At 36.1% G+C, this 23,762-nt stretch overlaps 1 protein-coding gene across 6 annotated transcripts in view; it reads right to left on the reverse strand.

Moving 5' to 3' along the window:
• LOC113397040 (papilin) overlaps positions 1–23,762 on the reverse strand; it is an 86,020-nt gene that overhangs the window by 1,199 nt on the left and 61,059 nt on the right. For 2 of the 6 annotated variants that reach the window (XM_064217904.1, XM_064217905.1), the window contains 42 exons: positions 23,561–23,737; positions 22,667–22,852; positions 22,157–22,292; positions 21,787–21,929; positions 21,614–21,644; positions 21,477–21,533; positions 21,197–21,406; positions 20,463–21,101; positions 19,467–19,994; positions 19,077–19,145; positions 18,851–18,994; positions 18,035–18,245; positions 17,893–17,960; positions 17,569–17,733; positions 16,845–17,018; positions 16,639–16,756; positions 15,551–15,837; positions 14,899–15,075; positions 14,578–14,754; positions 14,066–14,245; positions 13,171–13,341; positions 12,215–12,299; positions 11,483–11,643; positions 10,752–10,988; positions 10,369–10,492; positions 10,142–10,241; positions 9,772–9,970; positions 9,012–9,182; positions 8,755–8,878; positions 8,410–8,524; positions 7,893–8,076; positions 7,636–7,809; positions 7,284–7,466; positions 6,184–6,445; positions 5,966–6,087; positions 5,690–5,881; positions 5,364–5,503; positions 4,886–5,033; positions 1,737–2,162; positions 1,032–1,187; positions 699–809; positions 38–134 (listed from right to left, as the gene is read on the reverse strand). In XM_064217904.1, the coding sequence (XP_064073974.1) occupies positions 38–134; positions 699–809; positions 1,032–1,187; positions 1,737–2,162; positions 4,886–5,033; positions 5,364–5,503; positions 5,690–5,881; positions 5,966–6,087; positions 6,184–6,445; positions 7,284–7,466; positions 7,636–7,809; positions 7,893–8,076; positions 8,410–8,524; positions 8,755–8,878; positions 9,012–9,182; positions 9,772–9,970; positions 10,142–10,241; positions 10,369–10,492; positions 10,752–10,988; positions 11,483–11,643; positions 12,215–12,299; positions 13,171–13,341; positions 14,066–14,245; positions 14,578–14,754; positions 14,899–15,075; positions 15,551–15,837; positions 16,639–16,756; positions 16,845–17,018; positions 17,569–17,733; positions 17,893–17,960; positions 18,035–18,245; positions 18,851–18,994; positions 19,077–19,145; positions 19,467–19,994; positions 20,463–21,101; positions 21,197–21,406; positions 21,477–21,533; positions 21,614–21,644; positions 21,787–21,929; positions 22,157–22,292; positions 22,667–22,852; positions 23,561–23,737 (7,559 nt within the window). The remainder of the gene's footprint in view (positions 1–37; positions 135–698; positions 810–1,031; positions 1,188–1,736; positions 2,163–4,885; positions 5,034–5,363; positions 5,504–5,689; positions 5,882–5,965; positions 6,088–6,183; positions 6,446–7,283; positions 7,467–7,635; positions 7,810–7,892; positions 8,077–8,409; positions 8,525–8,754; positions 8,879–9,011; positions 9,183–9,771; positions 9,971–10,141; positions 10,242–10,368; positions 10,493–10,751; positions 10,989–11,482; positions 11,644–12,214; positions 12,300–13,170; positions 13,342–14,065; positions 14,246–14,577; positions 14,755–14,898; positions 15,076–15,550; positions 15,838–16,638; positions 16,757–16,844; positions 17,019–17,568; positions 17,734–17,892; positions 17,961–18,034; positions 18,246–18,850; positions 18,995–19,076; positions 19,146–19,466; positions 19,995–20,462; positions 21,102–21,196; positions 21,407–21,476; positions 21,534–21,613; positions 21,645–21,786; positions 21,930–22,156; positions 22,293–22,666; positions 22,853–23,560; positions 23,738–23,762) is intronic. The other 4 variants (XM_064217906.1, XM_064217907.1, XM_064217908.1 and 1 more) reach the window with 4 other exon arrangements.

A 23,762-nucleotide genomic window follows, 5' to 3' on the forward strand; every position in this document is an offset into this window, starting at 1 on the left:
AGCAATGTATGTAGCAAGCAAGATATGTAGATTATACCCAGAATAATATTTGTGGTGGCAGAATTTGCTCCGGACAATAAGATGACACGTGGCGAAGTATGGGTTATCCTTGCAGTTCGGCGGGATGTACAATCCTAGAATAAAAATTAAATTAAATGGGGTTTTCTTATAAAGCCATTTAATTTGATAAATTTTGGAAAATAACATCAAATTTGTTTAGAACAATATATCTATGTATAGTACACATATCTAAGCATATTAATTATCTAATGCTTAAAAATATTTATTCTACTCTTGATGATGAGCAGAGTACTAGTTTGACTTATGACAACATTATAAATTCTGTTACTGGTACAATAATGATTAAATCGGTTTATAATGTTGTATATGATATTATTAAGAAAACATAGAATAAGAAAAGGCTGCAATTGTCCATGTTTAAATCTTGTTCTATTATATTTGGCAATACGCAAACGCTATCTCCAAGTAGAGTTTATACCCGGACGACTCATTAATAATAATTAATTGGTATATAGTGTAATTACTAATTAGTAGATAAATAGGACAATTACTGAATAGCGATAATAAAACAATATGCAAAGCGCGAGTACACATTTAAGGTATAGCTTAATGTTTTAATTTCGACTATGTTTTCATAACTCAATCATTATACAACGACGGCAAATGTTAAAGTTTACCTTCAACGGTAATGGAGACTGTAGAATAGTGCGAGCTGTAATCGTTAGAAGCATGACATCCGTATACGCCGCTATCGTTCGTATTCGCGTGAAGCACTGTCAGTCGCGCATCTAGAAAAAGTCGCATAATATATTAAATTGTAATTATTGTAATGTCTACATGAATAAATCAGTATTTTAGCTATAAAGCTATAAGGTAAGTAGAAAAATTGTATTAAGTCTGACAACGAATTATTTAAAGAATATTAGAAGAATGTCTAAATATACCTACAACATTTCGGTTGTTAACATTAATTTATAGATTTGAAGTGAGTATATGTATAATTGACTTACCAGTTAGAATGACGCGATCGCTAGAGACGATCGTCATGCCGTCCTTGGTCCAGCGAACGGTTGGTAAGGGGTAGCCATCTACGTCACACGGTAGGTTGATCTCCGCACCCACAGGCACACGTGAGCGCTCCGCAGTCAGTCGAGTGTTCACGGGCACTGTATTTGTGTGTGATGAGATATACAGATAAGTAACACGCGTGATATCCGATGCAATACCAAAAATTTTTTTTAACATTGAATGCCGACTTATAAGTTTAATTTTCAGCGGTATTTATATTGTTTTCTTTTGTCTGCGGATTATATTCGTTTCTGCTAAATAATGATTTTCCAAATATTTGTCGTTAAACATCAAACAACATCGACACTTAAAAGTTACAATTACAATAATCAAAAGTAAACATTCACATAAACACGTGAAAATATTCTCATGATAATAATAATAATTAGGTATTTATAATCAAAGCTCTATAATCACATTTATATAATGAATATATATCTATAATACATGTCGGCGCTGGACATCTATTTGAAGTCATAAGACAAAGTTAAACGCGTCTCTCTGATAAGTCAAAGTTCAAAATCGTTTACAATCTACGTAAACGGCTAATCTGCTCAGAAGATCATGCAAACATGCCACATGCGTCCCAAACCATGCATTACAAAGATTGTAGGCGTGTAAACCCTTAAAGTAAGGGCCGATCTTACCGGTAAACACAGGTATTTCTATATCAGGCACTGTCGGTGTAGTCGTTGCAAGTTGCGGCTCACGAGGCGTCACTACCACCACGTCATCTTCCCGCGGTATCAAGTACGGATGATCTCCGGAACCTTCGGGTTGGTACGCATGAACCACAAAAGCCCAGTCCGCTGGTTTGCCAATTCCATTGTATGCCTGGCAGACGTACTCGCCGAGAGTCTCGACAGTTAGCTTTCGGATCAGGAGCACATAGCCTCGGGCCTCGTAGAGCGGACTACTATAGGGCACCATGGGACCGTTTCGACCTCGGTACCAGTAGATAGCAGGTGCAGGATGTCCGTAGGCGAGACAGCGCACGCTCAGCGGTCGGCCGAGCTCTCCGGCGACCGTGGCGTCGGGTGTACCCGCTATTGCCGCTGGCCTTTCCACCGGATCTAACCACCCCCTTTGTTAGTAACTACTTCTACTGTGGTTTGTGGATGATATTTGATTTAATTTTACAATATTAAGTACCTGTCATTGGCAATGGTTGTGTCGTTTTGAATGAACTATATGTATTTTGTTAACAATAATTAGTAGATGAAGGTCGAGATTTAAAACGTATTGAGAAAATATAGTTATTGTAGATTTAACATCAAATGAGTTTCAATGAGTTCCCGTGTCTTGTTTCATTAAATTATTGTGCTTTGCATCAAAATCATCAAATTATAACAACTTCCACTGCCAATGAAATGCACCAAACACTATTAGTAAATGACCACAGATTTGAAGTAGGCTAGATTAGGCTAGTTGTAGTGAGCCGAGTCAATGAAGAAGATTGATTTTGTCTTGTATCTTATAAAATAAACTAAGACATATAATTCGCATTTGAGTGGATCAAAATATATATTTTACATTACCGTTTCTCTTTTGAAACGACGACGGTTATTGGGCGTTTTGTTTTAACACGGTTAATGTCTAACGAACGCAAAACAATGTTAATTTCATAATAAATATGTTTTACATGTTAATATTAAATAATATTTAGGTTAAAAATTTAACTAGCTATATCGATCGACTTATTTAAATTGTTTAATCTAATTTTAATACATTTATCAAATAATTAATAAAAAAAAGACTACTGAGAGATCTTAACTTGCTTTTGATTTTAATTTTCTCGTGTTATTTTTCCGTCACACATTGACAGACGTATGACGGCTTTGTGTGTGTGTGTATGTTTATGAAAAATAGCAAGCTTAGTTTTCATATTAAGCATACGATATCTTGTCTACACCAAATCTGTGTTTATCAAAAATAATATGAAATGTACTTTCCACAAACTGCACCATCTAATTTAAAAGCGGAAACTAAATAAGATTTAAGTCATCAAGTTTGAAATTTTAGATTTCTTAATTAATTATCTTACTTTTATTTATTTATAATTGAATTAATTTAATAATCATAAAAAATAAATATATCTTCATTCTTAGACGTTACAATTAAATTAAGAAATCCAAAAGTATCAGGCGAGTAAAACCACTGTTAAGAAAAAAAAAACCTATGAGAGTTGCGTGCGCGCACAGCACGGCCAAGCCGGCAATCACTGAGAGCTGTGACAGTATCATCTTTCGAATGCAAGGACACTTCCACTGATACTGAACAGTGAAAATAAACCAACCCGACGGAGACTGACTGCATGTATAGGGTTGCAAACCCTGTTTTCTCAAGAATATTTTAAATTTAAAAAATAATATGTATCGAAACCTTTTTTGACGACAAAGATATCTTTACTAAAAAGGTTAATGATATTTCAGTCATATTTTACTTAAAAATTAAAAAAACAAATAACAAAAATAAAATAATGTAATAATTGCCTACAGTTTATCGCCAAGTGTCAGCCCTAACGAGTACGGAGTTGACAGGCAGTATACTATTTCAAATGTTCGAGGGGCGTTGGTACTGCTGCTGCTTCGATAAGATAAAAGTATGTTGACTGCGAATAATAACGTATATATATGATATAACCAGTATTCAAAATGAAATGTATTAAGTGTTTGGTAATATCAAACTGTAATATCTAAGTTATTAGTGGAACAGCGTGTTAGAATTTTCGGGTAAGGTACATTTACATTTTAGGTACAAGGTATTTGCGTGTACACGTTAAGATGACAGAAATTTAGAAAACTATATGGTTCTTGAGATGACTTCCATGTAAGTTCTCATCGAACATAAGGTTAGATATTATGTTTAATTTCAAAATATTATGTAGAATGTCTAGATTAATAGTTGTAGGTAATAGAAAACGTCTATGTCAAAGGAAAGGTTATCGTAATATTATTTGCTTGTACAAATGTATAAGATTATTTATTTATCTAAAATAAATAGACTAATGAGATCGTCAAGAAAAATAAGTAAGTATGACGAAGTAGATTACGTATATGATGCTAGACATAACGCATCCGCTTCACTAGGCGTTCATTAAATTAGTATAAAATTGTATTATACTAAAAAGTATTCCATGTCAAACTAAACGGCACAATTTGTTGATACCAATTTTTTTTATGGTTCTTCGTCAGAGCTTATTTATTAACAACATCCAAACATGTAAATTTATATATAAATATTACAAATACAAATATATGTAATATTAGTGAAATTAACTTTGTTTGTTCAGCAGGCTTAAAAAAGTTGACGCCAATTACAATTATCTCAATAAATTACAACAATGCATGGGACATTTCCGTCCAATTTTGTTATCTCGTTGAAATTGTGTCAGCTAAAGTGATTGGCATGCGCGTAAATGTCGAAATATTCATATGGTTTACAAGCAAATCAACTTACATTGATAAACGTGTCATAGCTCTCAAAACAGTGCAACAGTTTCGCCGTTGAAAAAGGAATCGATCCAACATTATTACAATAAAGATAGGAAAATGTTAAGGATAGTAAAAGAAAGATCATAAAGCAGGATAGAAAAAGGCGCCAACTATCTACTTTCAACTACCCTTGAATAAAGCTGTTTTTGTATGCTCGTTAGGACGTCCACATTTGTGAAAAATCGGTTTCCCTTAAATTTGTTATATTTGTTTGTGTGATTGCATGATTCCACTTCTCAAATAAGTTCGTCTTCGAGTATACAAAACAGAAGAATTTCCTTTCGAAACAAGCCGCTACTCACCGGCAACCTCGAGGCGTATTTCTTGCGTGGCGCTTCCGATTCCGTTGTCCGCCACGCAAATGTACACGCCCGAGTCGTTGCGATACAACGACACTATCTCCAACGCTCCGTCGGACAGCAGCCTGTACCGACCCATGTCACTCTCGATCTGCGATCATTCATTTGTGTTGTGAATAAGCCGTTAACAATATAAAGCTTATGAAAACAAACCCTATAATTTTTAGATAAAAGGTTTTGAAATCAAAAAAAAAATAGAAACCGAATTATTACGTAAAAATTAGCTGTAGAAAACGTGAACCATAATCGAAGAGTGCGTTCAAACCTATGAAAACTTCGAGAACACGACAAGCGTTGCGCAAGACATTGGTATTAACGGTGTATGGAATACATTATACTTCCTACAGTTCCAATGTCTAAGTGAACACTTATTAGGTGTTCGTGCTCGTCAAGCGAACAAATGGTTTCGTGTAGTACTAACCGTGACAGCTCCTCTACGCCAGGTGATCTTGGGTGGAGGGTTGCCGTGGAACAAGCAGCGAAGCGTTGCCTTGTCGCCCTCGCTTGCCACCAGCTCAGGTTGCGTTTCTTCAACGTTGGCACTCGGTGCTTGCGGTAATTCTACCAGGAATCGAACATTTCAAATCCAGGCTTGTAATAATAATGATGGTAGTTATAGTCATTCTCTCATTAAACTACAGGATTTTTTAACTTATTTAATAACTATTCTATACTAGTATTTGTTAGCTTTATAAAGTTCACTTTGAACTAGATTTCTGTAGTTCCATTACGACATTAGGTACTCACCGGGGGCACGTGTGGTATGGCGAGGCGCGGGGCTGGTGGCAGAGAGTGGCTCGAGGCAGAGTTGGCTGCAGCCACTCGAGCAGCACTTGCCAATGCCTAGGCAGTCCGCATCGTCGTTACATTCTCGTCTGCACTGTCCATCTGCCACCGCAGGTATGACACTTTCCGGTGGACAGGAACCAGTTTTATTCGCTGTTAAAAAAATAATTTAATTAGAAAATGTTATTTATATCATGGAAAATGTTAATATATAATTTGAATTATCTATTGATTTACCGATCCTGCATTCGGCCGCATAACGAGCGTCCTGTGTGATTGGATCTCTGTAAGCTGTCGCTACGCAGCGCTCACCCGCAGGACAGTTCTTGTTTGCGCATGGGTGGTCGATGCATATACATCTGTTGCAAAAATATATTAAGATTTAATTAAAAATTATCTGATATTCATTTTATTTATATTTTTTACCATTAATTATAAATAACACAACGTCGTACCTCTCGCAACCGTCGGGACCGGTAGATCGGTGTATACCGTAGGTGCAACGTAGGCTCTCGCATTCGTGGCGTAATAGCTCGCAGTTAACATCGACGGGCACGCACGAGCAGCGCTCGCAACCTCCAGACGTGCGCGTGCGCTGTACGCCGTATTCGCAGCGCAGTGTCGAGCATTCTTCGTTGTAGCGGTCACAATCTGGCAGAACCTCATTGCCGCCCACATCGGTCTCATGACTGTCGACAGACTCGTTGGGCTCGACCACTGTGGACAAGACGAACTTCAGTCGTCCGGTTCCTGAATACAATCAGTAGTACTAGTAACCAATGAATAATATCCTAAAGTGCATGACTCATAACGCTCATTCAATTGACAAAAAAAAACAAATATTATTCTTCTTATTGCCAAATTTCAAAGTTAAGTATTAAAAATATATATAGACATACATACATATAATACAAGTCTGTGATTTTTTTAAATTATAATTAAACGACACTGAGTAAGAAAGCCGAATGTATATCAAAAAAACTTAATTAGTGGGTTTTCGCAAGTTAGTGTTTTCATGTTTCACGATTGATTGACGGGTTTTCAGTTTTTCACGTTTCTGTCACATTAAATATATTTTGGAAAAGTACAAAATTGATCAGAAGTGCCGAAAAGACTAGAAAAAATATAGTTTTATACGTAATTGTTCGGTCGTAAAGAACTCCCTGATGCTTCGCATAAACGTTAGTCGTGGAAAAACGTTAGGTACTCTTTTTACTTATCCAAGACGCCTTGGATAAGAAAAAAAACAGGGATTATATGCAAACGTACCTTTTGGTAACGACTTGAATAAACCGATTAATTTTAAATTTTATACAAGAAACAAGATGTGCAAATTTCGTGTTATAGAATAAATGTAAGCGTGCAAGCGGTGGGAGATAGCAACAGAAGAATTCGGCGACGACTTCTCACGTCAGTTTACATGCTTAATATTTTAAAAACAAATAAAATTCGATAACGAAAGATATCGCACATACTTAATTATTTTTACACAACAACGACAAAAATACATATTCGGTATGATGCGAGTGCAAAGCGACGATGTGCAGCACTGTACCGGCGGGCGTCCTCTTGCAGAGGAGCGCACACTCTTCGTACGAGAGGAAGTTGTTGTCGTTGCCGCCGCAGCCCGCGTACACGAAGGCCAGGCAGTCCCCGCTGGCGGCGCTGTAGTACCAGCGGCGCGAGGACAGGCCGCAGCCCGCCTCGCCCGACGATACCGCCCGCAGACACGCCGGCTCTGCGCCGCGCCGCGCGTACGCATAGACTAATGTAGTCGACTGCCCAATACTCAGATATGCGACGTGGAAGCCGATTTCGATAGAAGGTTTGTATGGGTGGGGTCAGATCAGAAAATGTGAAGAAATATTGAAGTGAAAGAATCGCAGAGGAACTAAGCATCTACGTACCTGGTCCCGTGCCTCCGCAGACTTCTTCACACTCATCTACGGTGGAGAAGCGATTGGGTCCGCCGAGGCAGCCACCGTATGCATAGTTCAGGCACCGGCCCGATACGGAGTTCCAGTAGACTTTGGTGATTGCGGATATACATGGTCCAGGATCGAGAGGTGAACCACATACGTCTAAGAAAAAATATATAATGAAGTTTAAAAAAAAATATATAAACACTCACTATATATTACACAATAATTTATGTATGACATACCGAGGCCTCTGAATGCACCGCACCTCCTTTCACATTCCTCCTCCGTACGATAACTGTTCGGGTACCGACAAGCACCGAAGTCCCCTGCTAAACATGCTTGAGTCTTCGTGTCGTAGTAATAAATTGTAATGTTTTCGCCGCAAGCTTCCAATGAATGGGGAGTTGCACATTCCAAGTCCGCAGACTACGATAAAATACGAAGCATAACAAAATGTATACCAATTCTGGTAACTGTATTGCATTACAAAAAAAAACTCATTTAATTACTCAAGTAAAAAAAATACAAAACATGAGTGTAGTTTTACACTACACTAAATTTTACGTTATTAAAATTACTGTGAAATGTCAGAAAGTCTAATGCGACATTGACTACAATATTCATAGCTTTTGATACACCCATCAAATTAGTGTATAGAGTAAATAAATTCTGCCTGAATAGTAAGTACTGCAGTAATATACGATTCGTATGAAGTTTTGCATTTTTTTTATTTCATACTAACTTAAATAATACACATACCAGTGTGGTAGGTACAATGTTGGAAATCGTCGGAGTTGTAGTTGCACGGACAGAAGCGACTGTGGTCGTTGAACTCGTTTTGCAACGGCCTTCGCATTCTTCTCGAGTTTCGAACCTTTAGAAAAGAAACAAACATATTTATCTATGTTAAATGTGATTTTCAGATTATTGTTCAAACTTTGATATTAAGTTGTTACAAGGGAATCATATAATATTATTATGAATTTGTGCCATATCTTGAGTTAGAAATAAGATTTCAGAACAAATAAATTGAGCATAAAAATATGCGTCATCATTTGATAATAGAAATCCTTAGAAAATTTAAGTTATTCTTAAATGTCGTACCTATTGTCGTTTCCATTGCAGCCGCCATAAATAAACTGTCCACACTCATCGCGCGCTGAATCGTAGTACCACATGTATAGATTCGCCAAACAGTTGCCAGGCTCTGGATGCTGCCTACAGGGATCTGTTGAAAAACATTTTATAAAACTCAACTCAGTTCAATATGACTCTTGTTTTGGTGAAGATAAATAAACTAAATTCTCTAACTTTATTCAGTACCAATTTTCTCGCTATTGAGATAAATATAAAAAAATTACCTATGTTAGGTCTGCAAACTTGTTCACATTCTGCTATGGTGGAGAAGCGATTCGGACCACCGTGACAGCCACCGTACGTGAACTCCTCGCAGCGTCCTGCCGTGTTGTCGTAGTACACCTTGGCGATGGCCGCGCGGCATGGTCCAGGGTCCACTTGGTACCGACATACATCTGGTAGATATAATTTTGCATATTATATATTATTATGATTAGCGGTGGACACAGAATGCCGCTGATACAGCCAGACTGTTGATACTATTCATTTACCCTACTCATCCAAGCTTTGTGGAATGCTGTTGACATTACATGAAAGAAAGGATTATTATGTTTCTGCCCAAGAAACGATATAATACGTGTGTTATATTTCGTAAATGTTGATAATTTTCTGTATCGAGAATATTTGAAACAGGTGGTATTGTAAAAAATAGGTACCACCCACTCATCAGGTATTCTACCGCCAAACAGCAGTAATCTGTATTGTTTTGAGTGAGCTAGTGTAACTACAGGCACAAGGGACATAACATCTTAGTTCCTAATGTTGGTGGCGCATTGGTTATGTAAGGAATGGTTAATATTTATTTTTATAGCGTCATTGTCTGTGGGTGGTCGTGACCACTTACAATCAGGTGGCCCATTAGCTCGTCCGCCTACTAATATATACATATATATATGTATGTATGCATGTATGTATGTATGCATGTATGTATGTATGCATGTAAGTATGTATGTATGTAAGTATGTATGTAGAAATGATACCCACCGAGATCTCTAAAAGCTCCACAAGATCGCTCGCAGGCCTCTTCTGAACCGAAGACCCCAGTGTGTCTGCATTTTGCACCCGAGCCCTGGTTGTCATGCGCCACACAGGCTCGTTTTCCTAGGTCCAGGAACCAAACCAATCCCTCGCTTCTGCACTCCTCAAGCGTTGGGGACACTTGGCATTCGGTTGGAATGTACTCCTATTAAATAGATTTATACGTCAGTATAACTGAAAACCTAATTGATTCTTTTATTTCTGTTCTGTTTCTTACAATAGATAGGCATCTTAAGATAACATTTTGATTTATGTGGCATAAGTCAAAATTTTTGAAAAACAATTTTTATTATATCTTATAATGTGTTTAGAATACCGGAGCTATGGTTGTAGTCGAAGAAGTAGTCTTCGGGAGAACTTGAGATTTAGGTGGCCCTGATCTGCATCGCCGCTCGCATTCCTCTTGTGTGTTGAATCTATAAAATAATATTTAATTTTTACTTACTTTTCGAATACCGTCTGTAAACATTTTATTTTATAGTTTTGTTACACATATATTTCTTTGACACGTAGAATCAGAATTGTGTCGAAGGAAAGTCTTACCGATTAGCATTGCCTTCACAACCGCCGTAAGTAAACTGGCTACAGGCATCGCTTGCTGCATCGTAGAACCATTGCATTAGTGACTGGTCGCACGGACCCGCCAACATTGGTTGCTGGCAGACATCTGGTAGATCAATGTAGTTATTGTTTAAGAAAAAAATATTTATTTTATTATAAGTGCTTTGAGTTTAAATATGTGGGAGTAATTTCGAATGTATTAATAATGCAGAACAATAAGACCACCAGATCAGGCAAGCTCATGAGAAGGCAAGTACTGGCAAATTGTCCCAAAAGTTGAACAACAGATCTCTAGTGATCTAATAGTCCGACTATCATTCTACTACACATTACAATGATAATATAATATTCCAGTTTATGTTTACCCTGTATGTTCTCGGGGCCATAGCGGTTGTCGAGGATGGGCTGAAGTGTTGTGGTGGTGGCGGGTGCGGGTGCGGGCACACAATAGGAGATGCAGTAATTCTCGTCGGGGAAGTTGTTGCGATTGCCTTCGCAGCCACCGTACTGGAATTGCCTACACGTGCCGGTCGCCGTGTCGAATGCCCAGCGCGTCTGCGGTTGCGTGCACGGCCCCGAATCGATTTCAAAGTAACAGAAGTCTGTAAGGAAATATTAACGGTATTTTTATTTCGTTTCAGATTTTTTTTTCTTTAATGGCAATATCCTAAGTTACCCCTGTATTCAATCGGATACGTGTAAATAGTATTTATTTTCCGTGTCGTAGTATCCACTAGAAAAGAATTATATTTGAAAATTGTTTTGGACTCTAGAGTATTTGACAAAGGTAAAAATCAAACAGTAAAAGATTATTTATCATTTACAAAGCAAGGGCGCCAAATTATATAAAAATCAATCAGTTTATTTATTAAATAAATAAACTTATTACAGAAGTTATTGTCACTACGCCAGGTATGTTGGCTTAAAATGTTTGGCGATAAATTGTGCTGGGAACCAATTCTTATTAAACGTCACATCGATCGATCGATCATTTTGTTCAAATTTCATTAATATTGATCAAAAAATATTAATTTTAAATAATATGGCGAAATTGAAGTCAACAGAAAGTAACCATCGCATGTGTATAATATTATACCTGGTCTTTCGTGTTCATACGGTGAAGGTTGTGATGTTGTTGGTCTTGGTGGACGAAGGGTTGTAATGACCACTTGTTCCATGCAATTGTCCTCACACTCACGTTCTGAATTGAAGTTGTTTTCATTACCTCCGCATCCACCGTAGTAGAACTGACGACATCTAAAATAAATTTTTTTTAGATGAACAATCGATTTCGTCCGGCCAATTTCGGTTACGTTGACCAATCTCATGGGAAACCAACCAACTACATAGGACATATTATATTGCACAAATGTGTGCGCAAACATGAAACGGTCGGAGAGAGTTCAGGCGCAGGACCAACGTCTTTACGTGCTTACCGAGGCACGGTAGTGTACACACAACTTCCAGACTTCAGGGGTTGTTATTGAGAATTTACGACAAAATAACCAAATAGCTTTTTACGTGCCTGACCTGCTAAAATGTTTTGAACGAGAACCTTGGGATCTATGGCCTAATATCAAGCCTTCAGATCAACGAGGCAGATAAGTAAATGAAGATAGTATATATCGTAGATAGTCATATAGATTTAAAGACATGATAAAAATTTGAATGAATTAATTGATACCATTTACTAGAGCTAGACATAAAAACACTAACGTAAATAATAAAAGATTTATAGATATAATTTTTGGATTACAGAAAATATTAGTGATGTATTTTAATAGATGAAATATCTACATAAATTTATTTTTGTACGAAAGTATCTTACCTTCTGTTTTTAGTGTCGTAAAACCATCTCTGTGTATAGTCGGCACAGTCGCCGGTCAAAGCCGGCAGTGTACATGTTTCTTTTTCTGTAACGTTCCGTCTTATTTTAATATACAATACAATATTTGCCATTAAAATGATTGTTAATTACAAATCAAATAAAAAAAATATTTTTTTCAAGTGGTTTTTTTTTTACATTAGCAGCCTGTAAATTTCCCACTGCTGGGCTAAGGCCTCCTCTACCATGAGAAGAATGTTTTGGAGCATATTCCACCACGCTGCTCAGATGCGAGTTGGTGGAATACACATGTGGCAGAATTTCGTTGAAATTAGACACATGTTAATATCCTCACGATGTTTTCCTTCACGCCGAGCACGAGATGAATTATAAACACAAATTAAGCACATGAAAATTCAGTGGTGCCTGCCTGGGTTTGAACCCGAAATCATCGGTTAAGATGCAAGCGTTCTAACCACTGGACCATCTCGGCTCTTCTTTCAAGTATTGGATCGTTATTTTAATGGATTAACTTAAACACACCACATGCGATAAAATTATTTTGAAACTAAATACCTTTGTTAGTGTTAGACATTCATCAGGCAATACAAGGTTAAGATGTTACTTTTCTACTTTCTATTTATTTTATATGCTGAGTAAAGACAAATAGGTCAGTGATAAATAAATACAAATCTTACAGACGTTAGATAAGCTAAACTTTTGATTTTGTTGATTGACTATTTATAGACGTACGAAGTACTCGTATTTCTAAATTGTAAACTCCTGGCATCCTACAGAGACATAATTTATTTAGACAATAACAAATTCTGCTGTGTAAAGTTTAATATAAATATCTGCAGCGTCTCGGTGACAATTACTTAATTTAATGAACACTTAATTCGATATAACTTACCTTTATAAATTATTTAAGTGTTTTTTTTTTATCAAGACGAACTTACCGTAAGCACTTGGACAAGCATCAATACAAGACCGCTCGTCGTTGAAACGATTATCATTTCCACCGCAGCCAGAATAATAGAAGGGTAGGCAGCGGTTTTCGGTGGCACTAAATGACCAGGCGGGATGCTTCTCAGTGCAATTGCCTGCCTCTTTTGGTAGCGAACATGCCTCTGTATCGTGCAACCAGGTTAGTTTATTTTCCCATTGACGTGTCAAAAGATCCTTTGTTCTCTTTATAAATGTTCTTAACTTTAGTCAGTCACGAATAAGGATCACGAGTTTGACATATCAATGAAGAATTATTATACATAATTGGTCAGTACTAACTACTTTAATTAAATACAGTGCAACTACCACCAGATCGATCTAAATGATTTAAGGCTAAAAAACTAAATGAGAACTGATTTTAGCACAAATGTGTCTTACGCCATTTCGAGATTCACAATCCATTTCCAAATCAAATTATACCGATTAGTATTTCATGCTTTTTCGTGTTTCTAAACTATATTATTTATGGATAGCATTGCACGTGGCTTTGATAAAATATTTGGTGTATTTGCAATAATGTATATATATATATATATATAATATATCCATTTAATTAAAATATTCGAAAATATTTGGTTATTCACGAAACAATGAATGCAATAGCGTGGCAATGCTGGCAGTCAGAGTGAACCAAACGTAAATAAGCAAACATCCTTTCCCAAACGATGTACCACCGTAAAATATGTGCCAAAACTATAAAGCAGGTTTAATAAAAAAGTGCTAGATATTTTGAAAATTGTTAGAAATCCCCATAATTAAATGACCACATTTATTTTACGTTCATCATTCGAAGTAACGTAGAAATAAATATTGTAGATAATTTAGCACATGGGTGACAGTACTTACGCTGTGGCGCGCCGGGCGGGTCGCAGCGTAACAAGCAGGCGGCCTCGGAGCTGAAGCGGTTGTCATTACCGCCGCAACCACCCCACACAAACTGCTCGCATCGTCGCCGTTCGCTGTTGAAGCCCCAGCGTTGGAAGTTGCCGGCACATGGGCCGCGTTCGATTTCAAGATTGCATTGGTCTTTCGGGGAAAATATATATTTATTAATATTAATTAAGTATTTTTTATATTATGCATCGTACCTTACCTAACCTAACTTTAACCATCTTGTGGTCTCAGACGATTTTATTTTTACATTTAACGTATATCAATACACTATATTAAAACATGGTGTCCTAATAAATCGGAAGCGGGAAAATACAGCCACTTGCACCAGCAAAAGCATTTGCAAGGAGTGTCAGCGTCTAGTTGTAAAAAAGCTTACCAGAAAAGAAAAGTAATTTCTTGCAGTGTCATAAAAACCCCTTTTTGATTAGATTGATATACTTTGAATTTATATTTATTTTAACTACCTTTACTCCTCTGTGGTTCGCAGCGTTGTTGACAGAGTTCCTGGGAGTCGAAATTGTTGGCATTTCCGAGACAGCCACCGTAAACAAACTGAGAGCATTGTTCGCGAGCAGAGTCATAGTACCAGCGGACGTGGTAACCGGAGCATGCCCCCTTCACTTTCGGTAGATTGCAGGCTTCTGTAGGTGGATCAAATTGAATTACTGTTATGAGCGAACGTAGGCGATTAAAAAAATATTTTTAAGAGACATCAAATTCTTAAACCGAAATTGTGTTTTTTTGATTTTTAATATTTAAAGTAATTAATGATTAAGCAGTCGTACCCTTTGGCTTTGGTCGCACACAAATGTCTTCGCACTCATCATTGTTAACGAATCTGTTTTCATTGCCCTCACAGCCGCCGTACCAAAACCGAGAACAGCCTCCGTATGTCATATCGTAGTACCAATACACGGAGAAGTTTCGGCAAGAACCTCGGTCGCTTGCAAATGCACATGCGGCTGAAAATACAGAATTATTAATATTATATATGTACGAATTACTCGCCCCTAATTTCACAGGTATATAATTAAATAGACATCTTATTACAATCAATGTCGAACAAAGCTGTCTATCTGACCGTACTTTACCATCGCAAAACGCACGCTCGACAAAACTAAAGTACTTGTCCATAATTCAAAAGATTAAATGATTATTTTTAATGTACTTTATTTAAAGTTTCATATCTATGAAACGCTTTTTTTAAAGTATTCAATTTAAGTATAAATTGACAAAAAAACTATAGTTTAAAAACAATTAAACCTATCAACATACTATTTGTAAATATCCATCCTAAGAATATTAGGCTATTATAAAAGTTAAACATTAATCGGAGGAACAGTTTTCAAATGATGAATTTGCTTGTAAATGTTTATTTATTAACTGAGTGAGTAAAATTTTAAAGTTTTTATTCTTACTACGAAAGATATTTATTACCTTGTCGGTTATGGGGAACGTCAGTGCAGTTTAAGAAGTTCTTGCCCTTCGCCTCAGTGATTCCATCAGGGCAACAACCATATTTGCTGTTGGAACAGTCGCAACCATCCATATTGGGACCTCTAGCGGCTGTAATCTCGTCTCCGCAACATCCGTACTTGGACTCACGACATAAACAACCTTGTTGGTTCGGGCCGGTGACGACCGTGACACCATCATCACAGCAACCAAATTGGTATGTGTGGCAGCCACACCCGTCGAATTCGGGACCCTTGGCTTCTGTGTGTCTGTGGGGTTAAGATAATTAATAAAAATAAAATATACAATGTGTTAAGCATTTAATAAAATAAAATAAGATGTATGCTGAGTTTACCTAAAAGTAATTGTTACACATTACCTAAGATAATAAAATTGTAATGCGTCAATTATTTAATATATTTAGACCAATGATTATTGGTGACCTGTTAACTAATAAATAAATGAGACATTAAACGACTTCAATTATTAGTTGTCTTCCACAACTAATAATTTAATGAGAGCTTTAACTAGCCTTTTAAAAATAGTAACGGATTGAGCACATCTTATATCATGTAAAAAAAAAACAATTATGAACTGACAGTACAGAGAAAGATTTAGTATTAAAAATATTTAATGGTGAGTGTGAGGTGAGATAAGATTTTATTTAAATCGAAGGTTTGCTAACCGTGTAAGGTGTAATAAGCAATATTGAAACAGCGTTAAGATAACGAGAAATATTAGTATAGAATAAAATAGATAATATTAATAATTTGATTATTCTTTCTTAAGCCGATTAAAACGCAACAGAACTTTATGCAAAACATGGGAATATCATAGACGTATGACATGCAGACATCTAATATTGCTCCGTTGTAGATCTAATAAATTAATATGCCTGAAATATTTCAACCATTATTCGATAAATAACGTTAGTACAAGAATCGAACGGAATACCTAATATTAATTTTATAATTATTTACGGTTTATTCGCGTAACATTTAAACTTACTTTATTATACGTGAAATTTAAACAGTTGCATATAGTTTATATATGTATGTTTGTTGACTTACCCATCTGGACAGCATCTATATTGAGAGTACTGACAACCACAGCCTTCACCATTCGGTCCTCGTGCGACGGTAATATTGTCCGGGCAGCATCCATAATGGGCATATTCGCAGCCACATCCTATTTTGTAGAAAACATTATGTATTTTTCAAAATACTATCGATAAATAAACATGATAGATACTATTTTGAAAAATATTATGATTTACCTTCCAAATGTGGGCCCTCAGCCGGCTTGTAATTATCAGGACAACACCCGAACGCGTACTGCAAGCAGCAACCCTCATATTCTAATCCATGCGCCGGGGTCTCCCCGTCGGGGCAGCAGCCGTAAGCTGAGGTATTGCAAGACATTACGCAACCTTCCAAATTGATGCCTCGAGCTGAAAATAAGAATATTTGATATTTATATATGTGGGCGGGAAACCAATAATTTAAAAAACCCCGTGTCCGGAAATGATAATTTTAATTATTTTAATAATTTAAAACTATTTGATTATTAAATTAATAATATTTAGTTAATTTTGAGATGTTAAATGAGTCTGAATCATGAGACCCATAAATAGGTTTTATATTGAGTGAATAGTACCGCCACTCAATTTTGTTATAAAAGGCCGAGCGCCCACCGGTATCGAGAGGCTTATTCGAGCCGTCGAAGCGATCGGACCTTCTCAGCTTGGAATAAATCAACGAAGAACATTTCCTGCGTTTTATTTCATAGCTTAGAGGATGGATAGAAATCCAAACCCTGACATTCGTGACGTCAGCAATGCTGACGTCATGTAATTTAAACAACAAGCTGAGACAACCCACTTCGTCATATATATTTTAGAATAAATACTTTTACATTAGTATTTTCCCCCTTCTAAAAGTATTCAGCTCTTCTTAGGAGTTAGTACAACGTTATCCCCTGATGTCAGATGTGGAATTTACCTGTTGAAACACCATCAGGACAGCAACCGAATTCAGAAATACTGCACGGACAACCTTCTCCATTTGGTCCCGAAGCATCCGTCTCGTTGTCATAACAACATCCGAATTCCGAGCCAGCACATCCTCCTTCGGATTCTGTAGTATCTGGTTTTTCAGTCTCTGCAACTTAATTGTTGTATCCATAATTAGTGCTTATAATATTTTGATAAAAAAGTTATCGTTAGCTCTGGTGGAGTTTCAATATTTAAATTAGGTATCCGTTACATTCTTTTAATGTTATGTATTTAGTATGTACAATATTAGACCGCTAATTTAGCTGCTTACCTGTTTCTGGACAGCCTTGTTTGTGTGGACCCTTTGGCTCTGTTTTTTCATCTTTGCAACAACCATATCTGAAGTATCACAATTTTATTAAAAAATAAACATATTAATATTACAATTAATTTATGTTTGTATGATTCCTTACTTCGAATGATGACAGGGTGGCAGTGGTGCCGGACATCCTTGTTGATCGTTACCTTCGGCTGCTGTAATGTTGTCCGATTTACAACATCCATATAAAGTTTCATTACATGGAGTGACTGGACAGCCGGCTGCGCGAAGACCGGCTGCAGGCGACACTCCGTCGGGACAGCAACCAAATTTGGAATCCTTGCAGGTCTCCGGGTTCGGACAACCTTAAAACCATTTATTTTTTAAAGATTTTTGCATAACAGAATTTATCGAATTAAAATTTGAAATAAAAATTTGGAATAACTGTTGTTCATTTATAATTTATAATTGTTGTCTTGTATAGACAGGTTATTGATATATTAAATGAAGAACAGTAATTCCAAGTTATAACTTAAATACGGACATACGCTCATACACGCATCATTCTAGTTTGGACGCTTGGTGTTCCACTATTATAATAATAATCATATTAAACATGCATAAATAAGTAGTAGATATATGTGTATTGTATGTATGTGTATATATGTATATGTGTTTATTTGTACTCGTATATTGAACAAAATATTTATATTTAAATATATATATTTTTTCTCTTTTTTTCTTTAAAATTACTGTCTTCATCTGCCATATCTTTTCACTATAAAGATTAAATGTGTTGTTTGAATTTGTTAATATTTAATTCTTAGACAGGTTCATCATTTTTACTTTGTTATGTATAATGTGACCATCGTTGTTGAGTTTACAATAACTGATATGTACTATTTAAGCTATAAGAAATGATAATTGTAAACTTGTTTGGGAGTAAAAAAAAAAAAAATTTGCAACGCACCTTCATCGAATGGCCCAGCAGCAGGCGTTCTTTTGTCAGGGCAGCAACCAAACTTGCTTCGAATACACTTAGCTTTCTTCTTTTTGGCTTTGCAGCGTTCTTTGTTAGGTGAGCTGACAACAACGGTCGTCCAAGTCCATGATGCTGGAGAAACCAACACAATTATGTGATGAAACAACTTTATGTAATTATTTTATTACTTTATTTATTTTTAATTTATACGCACTCGATTGTTCTGTTGTTGACATGTCTTCCAGGGACGTTGAACTACCAACTGTAGTACTTCCCGTGCTCTCTATAAACAAAGTCATGTTCATTAAAATTTTGAATCATTAGTAGTATTTTTTTAATTTGGTAAGTCCAACTATTTGGGTATATCTGGTATTTAATTTTTTTTTTAAATGAACAATATTATGTTACTTTATTTTGCTGAATTATGTACTACGTACATTATACGTACTATGTACTACATGCTTATATCCATTTTATAAGAAAATAGTAAATTTGTGCAATATGGGAAATTACGAATATACCTATATTTCTAATGAAAATTGTGTCAAAACTAAGTTTGTTTAACTATTTTTTTTTAAATTTAATAATTTGCTATAAAAGTTACCTTCGACGGTGGAACTCTCACTACTACTAACAGATTCAGTAGTTCCTGTCGATTCCACAGTAGTACTTAAATCAGGTGCTTGTGTAGTACTTTCGTCGGTAAACTCTGTTACGGATGATTCAGTGGTTGCCGCATTTTCTGTACTTGATTCAGTACCCTCTGTATTTGATTCAGTACCCTCTGTATTTGATTCAGTACCCTCTGTACTTGAATCAGTACCCTCTGTACTTGATTCAGTACCCTCTGTACTTGATTCAGTACCCTCTGTACTTGATTCAGTACCCTCTGTAGCTGATTCAGTACCCTCTGTACTTGATTCAGTACCCTCTGTAGTGCTTACTTCAGTTGTCTCCAATGTTGAACTTATTGTTGAAACAGTATCAAAGCTAGTTGTAGATTCACTTAATTCTTTATCGGTCGAAGAAGTACTACTTTCGGCTTCTGTAGTTATTGTTGATTTTTCCTCGGTTGTACTGATGCCAGTATCACTAGTGGTTCCTTCAGTCGAAGTAATTTCTATGTCAGAACCTTAATATAAGATATTATTGTTGTAAATAATTGGTTAGCAGTAATCAACAAAAAATAATATACTTATATTCTAAATATAGTATTTGCATTCTGATTAAAGATCTTGTAACAACACAAGCTAGCGACAGAATAGAGACCTGTAAAGTATGTAAATTCCTGCTATAACACTACCAACAAATAGGTAAAGACTCTATTAATGTATTGTCAAGCGTGACTACAAAGAGTATAAAAATATTTCTTCACATCCATCCATGGCTGCCATGAAAATAATTAAAATATTTCTCTTAAGCCACCCATAAAGATGGGATGGCAAGCAGTACTCTTGAATACTAACATTGAGGGAATAGCAACCAAAACGGTAATACATATTAAGAAAACAACAGCAAAATCAGTAACCAATGATTTTTTACACTTATCAATATAAGATTTATTTAGTTATACAATTTAGTATTTCAATTGTGCACTTACTTGAGGTCTCACTGATTATAGTAGTACTACTGTCTGTTGTGCTTATTTCTTCTTCGGTTACATCCGTAGATACCGTATCCGAAGTTTCGGTCTCTCTGTCTGTCGTTATTGTTAAATCTATAACTGACGTAGAACTAGCTTCTGTTGTATCTGTTAAATCAGAAGTTGTTGTTTCAGTAGACCCGGTCTCCTTTTCTATTGTAGTATCGGTAACGGAAATATCTGTAGAATCAGATTCCGTTTCTTTTGTCAAGTCCGTAACTGTAGATTCGGTAGACATTGTCGATTCACTTTCTGTAGTGTCAGATGTTTCAGTACCTTCAGTAGATGTTACTGTCGAGTCGAAAGTTGTAGTTTCCGTAGAATCCTTTTCAGTCGTTTCAGTTGAATCAATATCTTTAGTTGTGGTAGAAATATCAACCGTTGAAACCGAACTAATATCAGTAGTTTCTGTAGAAACTGTAGTTTCTATTGAATCAATCTCAGTAGCTTCTTTTGATTCAGTGCCTGTAACTTCAGTAGATCCTGCTTCAGTTGTTATTGTGATATCGCTAGATTCTGTTGAATATGAACTGACTGTCGTTAAGTCCGAATCGCTCAGCGTGGTCGACTCTGCGGAGTCTGTTGTTATTACTGCTTCTGTAAATTAGGGATATGTTAGTTTATTACTACCAAATATTTACATTTTTATGCGAATTATGTATTCGTATTTTCATTGAGTATACTTTCACTACCTTCAGTCATACTTGTATCTGTTTCATCTTCGATAATTTTTTCTGTACTTGTGGTACTTTCTGATGTATCATCTTTTATTGTTGATTCATCTACAGGAGTAGACTCAGATGAACTTGTGCTTAATATAATCGTACTTTCGGTGAATGTTTCCGTTACATCTGTACTTCCTGTTTCTGATTCTGTAGTACTATCATCATCCTCAGTCTCTCCTAAAACAAACATTATTTGTTATGCCGCATGTTTTATATGTAATATAATACAAAAGCTATGAGTTATTACCTGAGCCGGATCCATAGTATGTATCATATTCACTGGGGGACGTATAACCGGATCCTTCTGTAAAAATGTAAGAAGGGCTTGAGTAACATTTCAACATTAATTATATAATATCTGATTTATTACATTTGTAAACATACCAGTAACTTTATCTCGTCCGAAGTCAGGAACCTGTAATAGAATGGAAGAATTATAAGGTCTCACACTCCATAACGCTTTTTTTTGTCTAAATTAAACTATTTGAGATCCTGTGACTATATAAGATCCTGTACTGTGGCCTAGCCTAGGAGGTCAATATCACGTTACTACTCACCAATGATATACCAATATCTTCAGAGCTAGTTTCGATAGCTTCAGCGTTTTCCTCGGGATATTCTTCCTCTTCCTCAATGCAATCTTCATATTCATAATCGTCCATTATTGGAGTTGATTTTGAATCAAGTGGCAACATTTCATCTATAATGTGTTAAAAAAATAACTTAACTATTTCTAATATCCAAAATATTCGTTTGTATTACAATAAATCAAAAATATAAGTTGTATAAAGCAATTAAACTGCAATTTTTAATATATATTTCTATACCAGTCCATATTATATACGTGGACTAACGTTATTTTACTAATATTAAAATGTAATAATTTTGAGAAATTTGGATGATTTAAATTAGACGCGTGAAACTCACCTATGCCACAAGGATTTGTGTTACAGGATTGACTGGAGTCGAGCACTTCGACTTCGCTACACTCCATAACTTCGCGTCCTCCACTCAGGCACATTACGCGACGGTATTGTTCCCCTCCATCACATTTTTTGGTACACTATCAACAACAAAAATAACTAAGTTCTATTTATTTATTTTTTATAATTTTGTAAACAATTTCATCATCAAGATAAAACTTAGCCTTGCTCACAGTCATTTTTCATTCTGTGAGCGTGAAGTTTTATTAAATAAAAACTCGTTTTATGCTTGTAATAAAAATTTGGTCTATATTTTATCGAGGAATGCATACCAAGATAAAATTATTTAAATAATATAATATTTTAGTTCAATATATATATCAATAATATTTTCATTATGAACCAAAATACTTTAGCTTCTAAATTATTTTTCTCAGACGATTTAGACCAAAAGAAGCAAATTTGCGAATGAGATTTTGAAAATTGCAAAGAAACAAATAATTTACGCTCTCACCTCAGACCAGGGTCCAGCAAACCATTTGGCAGGACATTTTTCCTTTGGCACTTCGCATTCTTTAGTATCTCTGTACTTTGAGCTTGATTCACAGCGGTCGTCGTCCACTTTTGTCACTGCGACTCCATCAAATAATCCACAGAAAACTCGACGAGTTTGGTTCCCTTTTCCGCATTTTGCTGAACACTATGGAAATATTTCGTAATGTTTATAGATAGTTCTACACTATTGAAAATGAGCCAAGGTGGCCTAATTAACACGTGAATCCACACTGAATTTTCATGTGCTTAATTTGTACTTATAATTCATCTCGGGCTCATCGACGGAGAAAACTTCGTCAGAAAATCTCCATGGGTCGAATGAAAATTTGCGACGTATGTGTCCACTAACCCGCATAGTAGCAGCGTGATGGAATAAGCTACAAACCTTCGACCCAAAAGTAAAAGAGGCCCTAGCCCTACAGTGGGACATTTACAGACTCTTACTTTAATTTTATTAAGAATATATAATCTGTATCTTCACTATACATTGACATGACTATATGTATGTATGTATTTATTTTTAATTTTCAATAGCAGCTCGGAGTTTGAAAGTTGCTACTATTAGTCCCGTGCAAAACACGAAAAACTGTTACTCATGTGCGTGAACTCTCTGCGAATAGCTGGATTGTTATACTGGACGCTTGCTATTCTCAGTTAAAAATGGCCACTGCGACCGAAGTCGGTCTGGGAACCATCAACATTACCTAAACGAATGACGTATGGAAGTATTTATAAAACATCAGTATTATTATTTTTCTTTCTTATTTGCGTATAGTTGTTGGTTTAATTAATGAACAAAGAAATAAAATATTTCTTACTAGAAATAAAAATAACAAACACTTATTTTTCTTACCTCGCTCCACTGCGTTGCGTACCACAACGTTTGACAGGCTGGCAATTCGGTACGGTCACAGCTCTCCTCGAGAGTTGGCGGCGTGTGGTATGCACAAAGCTTTGCGTCTACCACCTTGTGGTCCTTGGTAGCGCAGTGTGCAGAACGAGTGCGCATCGTTGACAAACATGTATCACACTAATGAAAGCATACAGATTCAATA

This window comes from Vanessa tameamea, chromosome 19 (assembly GCF_037043105.1).
Source record: "Vanessa tameamea isolate UH-Manoa-2023 chromosome 19, ilVanTame1 primary haplotype, whole genome shotgun sequence".
In the NCBI taxonomy this organism is placed as follows: Eukaryota; Metazoa; Arthropoda; class Insecta; order Lepidoptera; family Nymphalidae; genus Vanessa; species Vanessa tameamea.